This window comes from Nylanderia fulva, unplaced genomic scaffold, assembly GCF_048542155.1.
Source record: "Nylanderia fulva isolate GAGA-0341 unplaced genomic scaffold, ASM4854215v1 Scaffold57, whole genome shotgun sequence".
In the NCBI taxonomy this organism is placed as follows: Eukaryota; Metazoa; Arthropoda; class Insecta; order Hymenoptera; family Formicidae; genus Nylanderia; species Nylanderia fulva.
Window position 1 is genome coordinate 731,613 of NW_028190665.1, and position 14,263 is coordinate 745,875.

At 37.0% G+C, this 14,263-nt stretch overlaps 1 protein-coding gene across 5 annotated transcripts in view; it reads left to right on the top strand.

Annotated features, from left to right (window-relative positions):
- LOC114942317 (neurotrimin) overlaps window positions 1–14,263 on the top strand; it is a 341,341-nt gene that overhangs the window by 233,680 nt on the left and 93,398 nt on the right. For all 5 annotated transcript variants that reach the window (XM_085487535.1, XM_085487531.1, XM_085487533.1 and 2 more), the window contains one exon: window positions 361–583. In XM_085487535.1, the coding sequence (XP_085343661.1) occupies window positions 361–583 (223 nt within the window). The remainder of the gene's footprint in view (window positions 1–360; window positions 584–14,263) is intronic.

Below are 14,263 nucleotides of genomic sequence, written 5' to 3' on the forward strand. Positions count from 1 at the left end.
ATTTTCACGAGTTATATGAATCGAGAAACATCACATCTGTTTCCTCGTATCTCTATTATACGCGCGCTTGTTTATCAAGAAGAAAACTTGAATTGGATGATAAACGCCGACATTGCGCGTCGAGATCTTCCGGTCTGGGAGCGTGATTAAAAGTCCTGGCCGATATTTTACTAATTACGGACACGCCAGACACAAACGAGCCACTAATTACATGTCCCGGCGTAATAATGAATAACCCTTAACCGGGCACGAAAGATTCAAGAGGAGAGTTCGTATATAGGAACTCATCATTCGTGATTTTCCTTCTCCCTGTTTTTTCTTACGCTTGTGCCCTAATTCCGAGCTCATTTCTCTTTGCAGATGACGCTACAAGTATCGTGGGTCCGACACAGAGACGTCCATTTGCTCACAATTGGCCGTTACACGTACACGAACGACCAGCGATTTCGCGCGATCCACACTGCCCATTCGGACGACTGGACACTCCAGATCAAATATCCGCAGCATCGGGACAGCGGTATTTACGAGTGCCAGGTCTCCACGACGCCCCACATGAGTCATCTAGTCCATTTAAATGTAATCGGTAAGTCCATTTCGATGTAATCGGTTCGTCGCGGCTTGAAAAAAATCATTTTCTTTTAAAAACACGATCTATACACTTCCTTCATCTCGGCCAATAGAGCCACACGCGATGTTATTGCGACAATTAGGAAAGAAAGAAAATTTGGAAACTAAGGAATTTGTATCCTATGATTGGGATCTCAGAAATTCATCTTGTTCCTATCTTAACTTCCCCTGTAAAGAAATAGGAGAGAAAAATATTGGTCCGAAAGTCAACCGAATTCAGCCCGATCTTCCCGATTCAGCCAAATACCAATATTTTTCTCTCCTATTTCTTTACAGAGGAAGTTAAGAGAGGAACAAGGAAAATTTCTGAGATCCCAATCGTAGGATACAAATTCCTCAGTCTCCAAATTTTCTTTCTTTCTTAATTGTCGCAATAACATCGCGTGTGGCTCTATTGGCCGAGATGAAGAAAGTGTAGATCGTGTTTTTAAAATTAAGGGAGCCGACTTAATATTCTTATTATCATTTTCTTTTATTCACAGCGCTAAATTACGCGATTCTCTCCCGATTATTACCACAATAACACGCCATCGATTATAAGACATCGCGATTGCATGTCTGTGCCGCGGAAATAGATCGAACTTCCTCTCGCACGGATATCCCGCGGTTCCCATCAAATATTAGCGTGCGTGGAGCATGCGGGAATTTCGCCTAATTAGGATGGTGTACGCAACAATTAGTTAATTCTAATCCGAATCTGCCCCAGTTACCGTAATAGGAGTGTGCTGGTAGTGGTGCACTACCTATACTATAGTAGTGGTAGAGCAGCGACTGCGCAAAATTTAAGCCGAGCTTAAATTCTGGCGGAGCGCCAATTGAACACCTGGGATTGGTTGATACCGATGTCGGGCTAAGCTTTTCTACCCCCTCCCCCTCCCCCGCGCAGAGATAAAGCTTTCCGCGAAATTATACCGAGCAAACTTAAATTCGATAACGACGCCCTTCAACTTTTTCTCTCGCCTTCGTGATGATAGCAAAGAGAGAGAGAGAGAGAGAGAGAGAGAGAGAGTCCAGAGCGACGTGGAGCAGCTCGCTCCTGAGTTTACGTAAGTAATTACCCGCCGATCGAATCGAACGCACGTACGGTCGGCGCGAACGTATATCATTCGCGATGCGGCACCCGATTTAATCATTCTCCTCGAGCGCGGAAAGAAGTTTGCCGACCGTATCGGATCGTTTAAGGAGCAAACTTTTCGTACCACGCCATATCGCACGTAGGTACCGCGGCGCGCTATGAAAAACTTTCGCGATCGCTTAAACGTCAGTCCGGGAATTTATCTTACGCGGACGCGAATTGATTTAAATCGTCCCGCGAGCGACGCGACGTGACCTCGCGAATTTTCCCCTTTAAGCTCTCCTCGAGCTTAAAAGGAGTTGTCCCTCGAAATTTCGCCTGCATTAAGACGATGGAAGGGACCGTCCTATTTCTCTTTACCCTTCCTACAGGGTATGAAGAAGCCCCGTTATACTTCCCCTCGAAAGTGATCTCGGTGGAGGAAGATACACCCGGAGAAGGAACGAGGGGCTCGTTTATCATTCTTAGCCCTGACCCTTAACGCAACGGCTGAACAAATGATCCTAAAGAGTAACGACTATACACACCTGCTTGCGCGAAGAGGAGGATCGTCCTTCTTCTGGAAAAAAAGAAGGAGAGAAAACGTTGTACTTTTCTTCGTGCGGCGTAATTACTCATCATCCGGGAGAGAAATAAGAGGGAGAAGTAAGCGCGTTTACACAACGGATACAACATCTGGATACGTCAAATCTTCCTTTCCGTTTTGTAATCGTCGTTTCGTTAACCGAATATCGCTGTCGTTGATAAATAACGCCGCGGATCAGGTTCTCGCGCAAGTTTTCTCTTACAGTTAACACCATCGTCCTCCTTCTTTCGCATTTATTCTATACATCTTCTTTATATAGAATTAGCGCGCAAAAGGAAACGATCGCGGAGAACGATGCTCTCTTACATCGAACCGATAACTATCTCGGGACTTGGTGAAGCGATAACCGATAAATTTCACGACTTCGCCTCATATAATCGGATCAGCGAGCTTGTACGACAATCGTAAGGCAATTTAAAGGATTCTTATACGTTTACGACAAACTTACAAGTCCCATTGCGCTTTTCGTTCTTAGTCAGCAAAGTATATATATATATATATATATATACACGACAGTGCTGTTTAATTTTAATTAGCGATGAAAAGCAACTTTGAATTTTTCCATCCAACGATAAAAGGTTGACATAAAAGCGAGCATTATCGTAAAACTAAAAATAATTATATTTAAAAATGAATTATTTATTAGTATTATATCTGTCTTACGCATCTGCGAAAAATATACATATTCTTCTTTTAAGGAAAAAAGTTTTGCACCTTATCGCGTCGTTCAAGTATTATCGGAATAATTACCACGCTTTTACATAAGATTACCGTGAGAAACTCCTATCTAAAGAATTAGATGCGGATTGTCATTAGCTAGCAATTAAACGCGAGTCTCCGCAAGCTTTCGAGATTGCCAGACACGATTGCGGGTATTTTTCTTGTCAAAGGGTTTCTCTTCTCTTTCCCTTCTTTTCGTTCCTCTGTATTTTTTCTCGCCAATTTGCCAATCTTTCGTTGAAAAATTGTTTTTTAATTAACGCGAATTTCACGACAAATATACAAGGCGAACTAATGTCGACAGAATCGCGTTTAAACTGATTACCGTAGTCGAGAAACTCGCGCGAGTATCGCCATTTAAATGAATACCAAACTTTCGCGCGGCACCAAAGCCACATCCGCAAATATTTCCGTTTCCCGGGACATCCGGCGACGGCTTAAGCCGCGCCTGCCGTATTTACATTCACTTTACCGTCTCACCCGGCGGCTTTCGCGCGACGTCTTTCTCGACGATTGTATTTGCTCGCTTGCTTTTCAGACGCGCGCGCGCGCGCGCGCTAACTTCCCGGCTAATAGTCGCCATTAACGTCTCCTCTCTCTCTCTCTCTTTCTCGCGCGCGTACTAATTAATTGGCTGACTTTTTTCTACGGTTTTTGTATTTGAAAAATATGCTCCTTCATTGTGAAGAAGCGGAGAGAATGCAAAACGTTACCTCATTTTACCTCGCTTATTCCCATTCGAGTTATACAGTCGCGCGTATCCGATGCGCCCGACGGTGATGTAACGGGGTTTATTTTTCTAAGTCAAGGTACAATAGATTCCGCGATGCGATTTACGAGTCCCGCCGCTTACATTCTTTCAAGATTTCGTTTAACCATTGTAAATAAAATTGCTCGACGACTGCAGGTATTTTTCTTGTTAAAGTACCGCGCGGTAGGGCGTCGCTCGCTTTTTCCCTCTTCCTCTCTCGTATACGCACACACCCTCTCCTTCCTTCTTCTCTGTTATTTTTTGTCAATTTTTTCGTTAAAAAATTATGTTTCAAACTCGATCGTAAAACATCTTTATCATCGCGCTCGCTTGTCTTCAAATAGCCTTTTGTTTAAACCCGACGAGCCAAAGTTTCGTAAAATCGATTTAAAAAGTATCTCGTTAGCGTTTCCGATCAACAGTTCAATTAACCCTCGACCCTCTTTAATTTTTCTCATTACGGCAACACAGTTTTTCAACGTTTTCAATATATATATATATATATATTATTTTTCCGACTTGCCCCGATAGAAATGCAAATACTTATTATTTCGTAAAATATGATACATTTTGTTGCTTTTTAATGAAACTCCTTCGGAAATATTACATCGCGTCTCAGGATATAAGCACGATATATACTACGCATATCTTCCAATCACGAGGGACGTTGACGAGCCGGCATCGCTTATTAACGCGTTAAGCTTGGATTTCACCGAGATAGAAGTTCTCGCGGTCGGGTTGGTGCCGCCTCATATTTCACTTCAGCGCCTTCTCCACGCGCCTATAAATGCTTTCTCTCCGGTAATGCCACTCGCAAATTTGCAATATCCCATATGCCTTCCTGTTACCCCTATTACGCCGAGCCGAGCCAAGCCGCGCTCCTTCTCGCTCTACACCTCCGTTACTCCATTCCTGTCTTTACGAGCGCGTAAAAGCTCGTAATGATACCCGTCGTGAGAGAACCGGCCGTGAACCACTTTCGCGCTAGAACCGCTGGAACACTTTACGAGCATATGCAAGACACACTTTTCGCGCGGCAATTAATAATGAATAATCGCCGTCGAGATCATCGGAAGGAAGGAAGGAAGGATTATGCGTGCTGGGAATTTACAAGTGTATGAGAAATGATCTCTTGATCTCTTAATTCGGAAAACGATTATCGGAAAAGACTTAATAAGAAAATAATGAAATTACAATAGCGTACGCGATAGGTTTAATTCGCTTTACCGAAGGAAAGCTCGTGCACCGTTTGCAAATTTAATGGCTCCGTGGGGAAGTTTTCACGCTTTTTCATTGTCAATATATGCGACCTCGCAGCCGTGAAAATTATGTGACGGAAAACGGTAAACGGTCGTGGAGCAACGATCGCAATCTGGAAGCAATTTTTTCATTAGTCGCAAGTGCTCCTTATCGGAGTATAATTTGAGATCTGGGAGAGCTATTCGCGGAGAAAAGTGTCAGATTCTCTCGCTGTAAAGTGCACTTCGCTTTATCTTAAGTGGGACTTGGAGGAACCGAATAGAGTCTTCCCGTGCCTCTGGTATTTCTTTCCTTAACTTTGATTAGACGTATTCAGATCGAGTGTTCTTTTCTAACTATCTACCTTTTTCTATCAAGAAATTACGGGCAAAAAACGAAAAAAAATTTTTAAAGACAAATAAGATCAGAAAGAAATTTTTTTTCGACTTTCAATATTAAGAATATAAATATGATGTTTTTTAAATCGGCCAACAGAGCCAAAGCACGAAGAATTAAATAGATATAAATTAAAGGTTCCCGCTTTAGCGACTTTTCGGACCTATATTTTTCGCGCCTATTTCTCCATATGTAAGTTTCGAGATTAATTTATATATGGAACTTAGTGATCTCAAACCAAGAGATACAATTCCGAATAATTAATTTTTCGTGCTTTGGCTCTGTTGGCCGATTTAAAAAACATCATATTTATATTGACAAATAAGACAATTTTGTAATTTTTAGGCATGTTTTTTTTTTATTATATATATGTATATATATTTATACTTAAATTCGAATTTAAATATCTATTAACTCCATTAGACTTCTGATTGTGAAACGCGATTCGACTCATGAATGTATAAGCTAAAAGGATATCGGCTCTTCGAGAAACTTGACGCGAGACAGTTTACGAGGAGAAACGTAGGAAGATCGTTTCCGTTTCGCTCGCGTCGGATCAGAGTTACTCGATCAAGGCTCGCTCGATGGTCGTACAAGTTGTAAATACTTGTACTCAGATGACGTAAGACAAAGCGCAACATCTACGAGCTGACGTGCTGCCTTCACCAGCGGGCATTCGCTCAACTTGTTTCGTCGGTTAGTTTCTCAACTACGATCGACTTATTCCACTTAAAGCGATACGGCAAATCCCATCCGCACGTTCTGCATTGTATACAATCCGCTATTGGAATACACGAGATGGAGATTGGATCTTTCAATGTTACGAGGAACGATTTATGAATCGTCTCTGTTTTATTAACTATTTTGTCCGACATTTTTATTGCAAATCTATATATATATATATATATATATATATATATTTTTTTTTTATTTGTTTTTAAATCTTTACCGCTCTTTTTAGGAATTTGTCGATAGAAAAATCAATATAAAGTATATACCTATACATATATATATATATATATATATATATATATATATATATATATATGTATGTATAGGTATATACTAAGTATGACTATACTAGGTATAACTTTATATTGATTTTTCTATCGACAAATTCATAAAAAGAGCGGTAAAGATTTAGAAACAAATAAAATTTTATAGTTTTATGAAGAAAAATAAAGGTGTTTGTTGAATTTTAAAAAATAAGACTTTTTCTGTGTAATTTTTTACAACCAAAATGCAATTTCTGTAAATACTTAAAAGAGCATATCTTTATTTTATTATACATAAATATATTTGCTCAAATCTAAAAACATCTGTATATTTAATTTCATTATACTTTCCATCGCAGTAAATCAGCGATTTTTAACAAGTGTAGTTGAAAAAGATAATATTCGTATGGCAAAAGCGTTTTTCTATTTGGTACGCGACAAAATTAGTGGCAAAAAATCGCACAGAGCAACCGCGGAAAGAAGCCATTTTATTATCGTATTCTGAGATACATATTTTTCGAACCTGAAGAAACGACATTCGCAGATTTTATCGCAGCACTTGTCGACCAAACGCTCATTATGGAAATTGCATCGCACGAAATGAGTTTGCAGAAGCCAACGATTATTTCGCGACATTGTATTCGTTATGTATGCTGCTTTTATATGACGGCTCATATATGCTAATTATGATCCCAACATAATCTCGCACTTCAAGAGAGACATCCAGGGAGAGAAAATTATTCGAATATGTGAGAAAGGGAAAACCCTAACTAGAACCGCATACTTATGAACGTTAAAGACTCCTTTGAGTTCTGACCAATTTTCTGCTAGGACATTTCCTAATTGTGTTATGAATATATACGGTAGAAACGTAGAGAGAGAAAACGCGAAACGCACTGCGATCTAGTAATAGAGGATATTCATTATAGAGAGATATACTAACAACAAGTCCATTTTCCCGGAAAACTTAGGACAAACGAGACGCGATTAAAAATTTCGATTAATATAATAATCTCTTAATTCGAAACAATACGTGATAAACGGATGTATTTGTAAGGCTAAAATTTACAAAAATATGTATACGGAAATGATTATATAATTTAGAAATTATGACGGTAAACTAATTTACCAATATAAATTTAACGTATAAGACGGGCAACAAGAGCCAAATCGCGGATGACAATGCGTTATCCTAACGAAACTAAATAATTTTTCGTTAGAAATAAATACCGGTGCACAAGGCACCAAATTTTTACTTGGACACGGCCAAGATTTTAAATATGAAATAATCTCATATTTTGAGATTTAATTTCAATACCCCTTTAACCCCCCTACGGAAAATAAATAAATGAATGCAAGAGAAAAATATAGATCCGAAAATCGCTGAATCGGGAATCGAACCTAATTTACCAATTTTGCATGCAAATATTGTTCATTTTGTAATTGCTTATTTAATAAACTCATTGCTTATTATCGACGAGTAAAAATGGACATGTATTACTAGTGAGTAAATATATAAAATATCATATAATATTACTATGATCAAATATACATATAATTAATGTAAATTGCGGGTATATTTGTGTCTTTTCAATAGCATAAATATATTATAAGATACGAGTGACATTGTTTTCAATAAGAAGGATCAATTTTCAATTATTATATTATTGCAAATTGATGTAATTATAAACACGTATTTGTGTTGATAATTATAATAAATAAATTAATGATCATTATGTGTATCATTTTCATTAATATTGCCTACGTTTTTTTTTTGTTATTTATTTTTAATAGGATATTTTTCACTCGAAATCGACAAGAATTTAATTTAATGAAAATGAAATTTCATAATTATTCATCTCTACATCGACCCTAAAAAGACGAGGCTCATCGAGATTGCACTCACCATATGGGAAAGGATGATCGGCGAAGCGTCGGCACTCTAGAAATTGTAGGAATTCTTCGTAAGACTGCCGTAATCAAGTTACCCCTTTCCCTTCCTCCTCGAGGATGTTCGTAGGAACGTGGAAATATTTCGTAATAATGCGAATCCCTAACCTCCCCCCATCTCCCTTTCTGGATAAAGTCTGGCAGACGTCTACGGAACCGCTTCGAAAGTTTCGTATGAAAACAATCCGCCAAGTCTCTATCGCTCTCGATGAAGATTAACCAACTTTTCTCCGGTTGATTTATCCCCTCGAACCTTCTACCCCCTATCAACGACGGGGGCATGTTTACGGTAGTTATGATGAAATTCTTTTCCACGCCGTGTAATTACCGTCGCGTAATCGTTATCGAGTTTGCTCTCGCAAGTTCTCGATTTGTTGTAAACTATGTACTTGGCGCGGCAAAACTTTTATCTTTTCTTTCCTTTCGAAGGGATATAATGTACAAACTTGTGTGCGATACGTGCGCAATTTTTTTTATTCTCAATATCTAAGACAATTACCATCCGCGTGAGACATATTTAATGCATGTATACAGGGCTTTTTCGTCAATGAAAATATCGAGAGAAATCATCATTTTTTTGCATATTCCCAATTTTTGCCATCATGTATCTTCATAATTTAACCTTAAATTAAAATTCTATTAAAGTAAACTACATGAAATTAATAAAAGAATGCGATTTTGTTAATATTTTATTTCCACAAGGCTTAGTTTGCGAAAAACCCCTTATTTTCAATCGCTTATCTTTTTATCTTTTTCTTCTCGACATTTTCGTTGAGAAAAGTCGTCTCCAAATGATCCCAAGAATCTGCCATTATAAAAGGTTTGCTATTAATTTTGGGATACACTCTGAATATATATATATATATATATATATATATATATTTAATATATATATGCAGGGTTTTTTCGTCAATGAAAATATCGAGAGAAATCATCATTTTTTTTTTTGCATATTCCCAATTTTTGCCATCATGTATCTTCGTAATTAAACCTTAAATTAAAATCCTATTAAAGTAAACTACATGAAATTAATAAAAGAATGCGATTTTGTTAATATTTTATTTCCACAAGGCTTAGTTTGCGAAAAACCCTTTATTTTCAATCGCTTATCTTTTTATCTTTTTCTTCTCGACATTTTCGTTGAGAAAAGTCGTCTCCAAATGATCCCAAGAATCTGCCATTATAAAAGGTTTGCTATTAATTTTGGGATACACTCTGAATATATATATATATATACATCACTTGTTTAAAAAATATTTAATTAAATAAAATTGTCCCCATTTAAAGACGCGCATGCGCTCGTAACACGAGATCGAGCAAATTGAGGGGAACCGATGTCCGATAATTCCCCGGCCGGTCTCCCTCGCTTCTCTGGTTCGCCATGTCGACGACATTCGTGTGTCATCGCCGGCGGGCGGGTTCGATTAATGCATTTTTTTTTTATTTTTTTTTTATTTTTTTTTTATTTTTCGCTATGGAAAACAAACGCCGTAACAAGAGCTGCGCTACCGAGGACTCAGCATTTCCATTGTTTTTAATTCAGCGATCGCGGCGTGCGCAGGGGTCCATCCACAATGCGTGGCGCTCCCAGGCTCTGTGCACAGTTTGAAAATTTAATCCACCCGACCCTTTCGCCGCTTTTTGTTCAGATTCTCCGCGCGCGCGCGCATTTTTTTCTTTTTCTCTCTCTCTCTCTCTCTCTCTCTCTCTCTCTCTCTCTCTCTACCCTCGGAACCCCTACGTCGTTACCCTTCCGGGTTTCGCTCTTCACAGACGGACATCCCGTGCGGTCCGTGCGATTTAATCCTCGCAAAGTAAATCCCGTGCCAGGCGCAGGCGGAAAGACAAAAGCATTCCATTAATGCAGCAGGCAAGCAGCTTATGCTATATGCGTAAATGCCGTAAATGAACGTGCGCGGCTAAGTGAGCGGCGCAAATGTACAACATAATAAACATTGCTCGTCGCGTTGCAATCGATGCACTCAATTTTGCAATGTCGCCTTGCCGAGATTCTCTGTGATACTCCGACGTGAGTTTGTGAACAATCACATTACCAACTTGTGTCATATTATATCTTTAAAAATGTTTACAGTCGAACCTATCTTCTAATTTACGCGTGGAAGAGCAGTATTTTCTTGTTTCTCGAGAGAATTTTCGCATCTGGTCGCCATCTGGCAGTGCTCTGGATCTGCTAAAAAAAGCCATCGAAAAATCTGCATTAGCATTAAGGACTTGCTCGGAATGACGAATGTCATTTGCCAAATTCAAGCATCATCGAGCTCGAGTAGCCTGCGTGTGATCCGCCTTATTTAATCTTCGTGATTCGAATCGAAGTCTGACCGCGCGATTCCCTATCGCGAGGTTGTCGAAGGAACGCGATATGCGAGGGTGGAGGATGAATGAAAGAAAAGCGCGATGAAAAGGGAGGTCTTCCGCCGTTATTTCCGTTCGATCCGGGACGACTGTCGCTGTCGTTGACACCGGCCGTAGCAAGTGGCAGCGTATCGGGCGACGATACAATGGCGAGCACGTCTTTGTGCCACGCACACGAGACCCAAGTTCGCATTTACCCCGATCGACTGGCGCGATTGCCGAAGACGGCAGGACGCGCTCGTGCGTTGCTTTTCGTCGTCAGAAAACTGATGATTCCCAGCTGTCTCTGCTGTCGAGAGTCGGTGATCTTTGGCAAGATTTTACATTTCGCCTCTGCGCGAATTTCACGCGACGGGTTAATCGTTTCGGATATTTTTCTCGCTCTTTATTTTATTCTCTTCTCTTCTCTCGACTCACCGATGTAAATATTTACCAGTCAATTCTCTTGGTTTTATGATACGCATGTTATATGCACTTTGAAGCAGACGTTCTTAGCAAATAAAACACAACGAAATTATTTACCTGTGAAAAACTGTCCCATAAACTTTTTCGAGAACCAGACAGTGGAAAGGACTACGAGAGAGAATAAGAGAACAATTGTCGGCATCAAAGAGCCAGAGCGCTGCCAGATGCCGACCAGATGTGATCAGGTAAGACCCGAGACTCGCTCGCTCGAGAAATGATGGAGATAGTTCACTGTCATAAAATGAAGCAAAAATTCTCTCGAGAAACAAGAAAATACTGTTCTTCTACGCGCAACGAATTCACGCTTTTTCATCACACGTGGAAATGGAAAACGAAATGGCTTAGGATTAAGAATTATTAATCACGACATTTTTAATGTCTGCAAGATTTTTGTCAATTTTCATTTTATACAGCAATTTAATTTTTTCTAGATTTTTGTTATATAATATTTATTTCTTTTTTTTTATACTTCTGTTTTGGACAGTTTAAGGACTCTTTTGTGATATTATATGTAATTTTCCAATATTTGCGACTGTTTTTTTCCAAATGTAATCGCGCTGTTTATCAAATTAAATCATTTTTTAATCTTCAAACAATCGGGTTATTATCGCAAAGAATAATCCTGCCGGTATATCACAGAGAGATTATCTCCAATAAAATAATATTAATTTTTTTCTTGCACTATTCGCTATATTTTTTTGTTATCAAAAATTTATTATCGTTAAAGATAAAATTTGTTATAATAAAAATTATTACGACACCTATTGTGAATCACATTCCTATACTAATTTCGAATGACGCATTCCAGCGATAGCTATGGAATGAATATACAATTTACATTAAATAAATAAGATATCAATGCTCCTCGGATTAAGATATCCTGTCCTAAATTCGCAATCAATTGGTAGCAACTGATCGCTCGTAGTGTGCAGTAGTGTTCGAAAAACTAAGAAAGATTGCAGGACAAAAGCATATAGTTCTAAAAACTTATTTGCGTCAAGGTAAATGTTTAATTAGCTTTTAATCTTCTGAAATTCATGCTAAGTGTGGCAAGTGTTAGTCTAAAATATCTTTCTTCACTTTTCAAAAAGTTAATAACAAAAATGTATTTCCAATCTAAAAAATCAGATATAAGTATAGTTTAATGTTTGCATGTGTAAATTATTTCGTTTCACATGTGGAATTATTTATTATTAGTCGAATCTACAAAAAATAGACTATATATGTATATATTCTTTAAATATTTTTCTGCCCGACAGTTGATAAAGAATTAATAGAGAAGACAGAGTTAATAGACTTTTAATAGAGCAAAATTATCTTTTAGAAAATAGAAATATATTTAACACTTTATTTAATTCTGATTTACTTATTAATTTGTATTTGTTTTTCATATTTTAATTTTAATTTTTCTTTTTTATAGCCAAGCAAGACAAAAATTGTTGCACTCTTAAGTTTTCAGCAAAAAATTTAGCAATACTATAAAGATCTGCCAACGAATTTCATAGCGGACATATTTTGAATATAATTAATAACAAATTGGAAAGCGCATCTATTATTATAAAATTACATAGCAATCATATAACGTGAGTATATTATTTTTTTAATTTCTGAGAAATGAATGTTGATGTTTATCAGTGCTTCACAAAACTCGTAGCGCTAATTTATTTGGTTATTATATTATTATAAAAAAGTTAACAAACTTTTAATTGCAATCATAAAACCAGAATAGTGACATACGCGACAATAGATGCAAAACAAATACAGAGTGATGTACTTATAATTGCAACATTTTGTATATATATTTCCCCAAAAAATATTTTGAAAAAATTGTACAGACTGCAAGTATAATTATCCATATCGTACGTTCTTAATGTAAATAACAAAGTTGCGATTTTTCCATTATTTTCAAACTTGTCTTAGAAAATTTATTTTATGTTAATATAAATTATGATAAAGTAATGTATAAAATATTTTTTTATTTTAGATGAGCTCTACATCGATAATATTTATTATTGCATTTGTTTCTATTTTGGGATAAGACACACGGATTAATAGGATATTTTAGCGGTTTACCAGTAAAAGGTTTTACAATATCATTATTGGATGTAGAAAAGTGTCCTATATTCAATTTTTGCGAGTATCCCAAAAGAATACTTTTAATGATATATGTCATTTTGATCGATATACATTTTGCACGAAGGAATGGGAAAGAAATTTATCGATATAAATTCCAATTATTCTCCAATTTTTGCTGGCAATAAGGGAAACTATACTATTGCATTAAAAAGTACAGGACAACAAAATATGTGTGGTTATATTATTTATACGATAGAATATCCAGAATTATTCATTTTTGAAACCGAGAATGAGTCGCCATTCTTTATAAAGCATGAAATAACTAGCGATTATAAGGATATATTTGCCTATATCAATAACAAGTTTGTCTATCCAAACGTAATTTTAAAAAATATCAATGTACAAACGCAACTACTATATCACGACGTATTGTTGCATGAGTGTAATACGAAACGAGAAAAGTTGAATTATGCAATGAGTGCTTTTATTTCTAAAGCTATTTCACCAGATTTATTTGCCTATACTGTAATGAAAACACACGGTTACACGGCTGTGTCAGGAGGTGAAGTAGCACATATTATACAATGCATGCCGTTAGAAATAACAATAAGAAAAACAAAATATTGTTGTAATGAACTACCTGTATCATATAATAATCATAATTTCTTAACGCAAATAACTCATATATTGATAAATAATGGGTACTCACAATCAGTGCTCTTCTGAGATGCCAGTAAAATTTTTTACAGACAATGAATGGTATGAAGTGCTCCCAGAGCCGGAAGCGATTGATAAAAGTATGTCAATTATAAATTTCATGTTTTCCATCATTACCAATACTAGTACATATGTCTGTACTATTGTATGTCTAGTATTTATTTTGAAATGGTGTCCTATAAATACATTAAGATATATATATTCTATATACATCAAATTATATATACTCCTCTTTTCACGTATACATAAGTTAAAAGAAAAAAATATTACAATTTCTCTCTTGAATTCTTTAT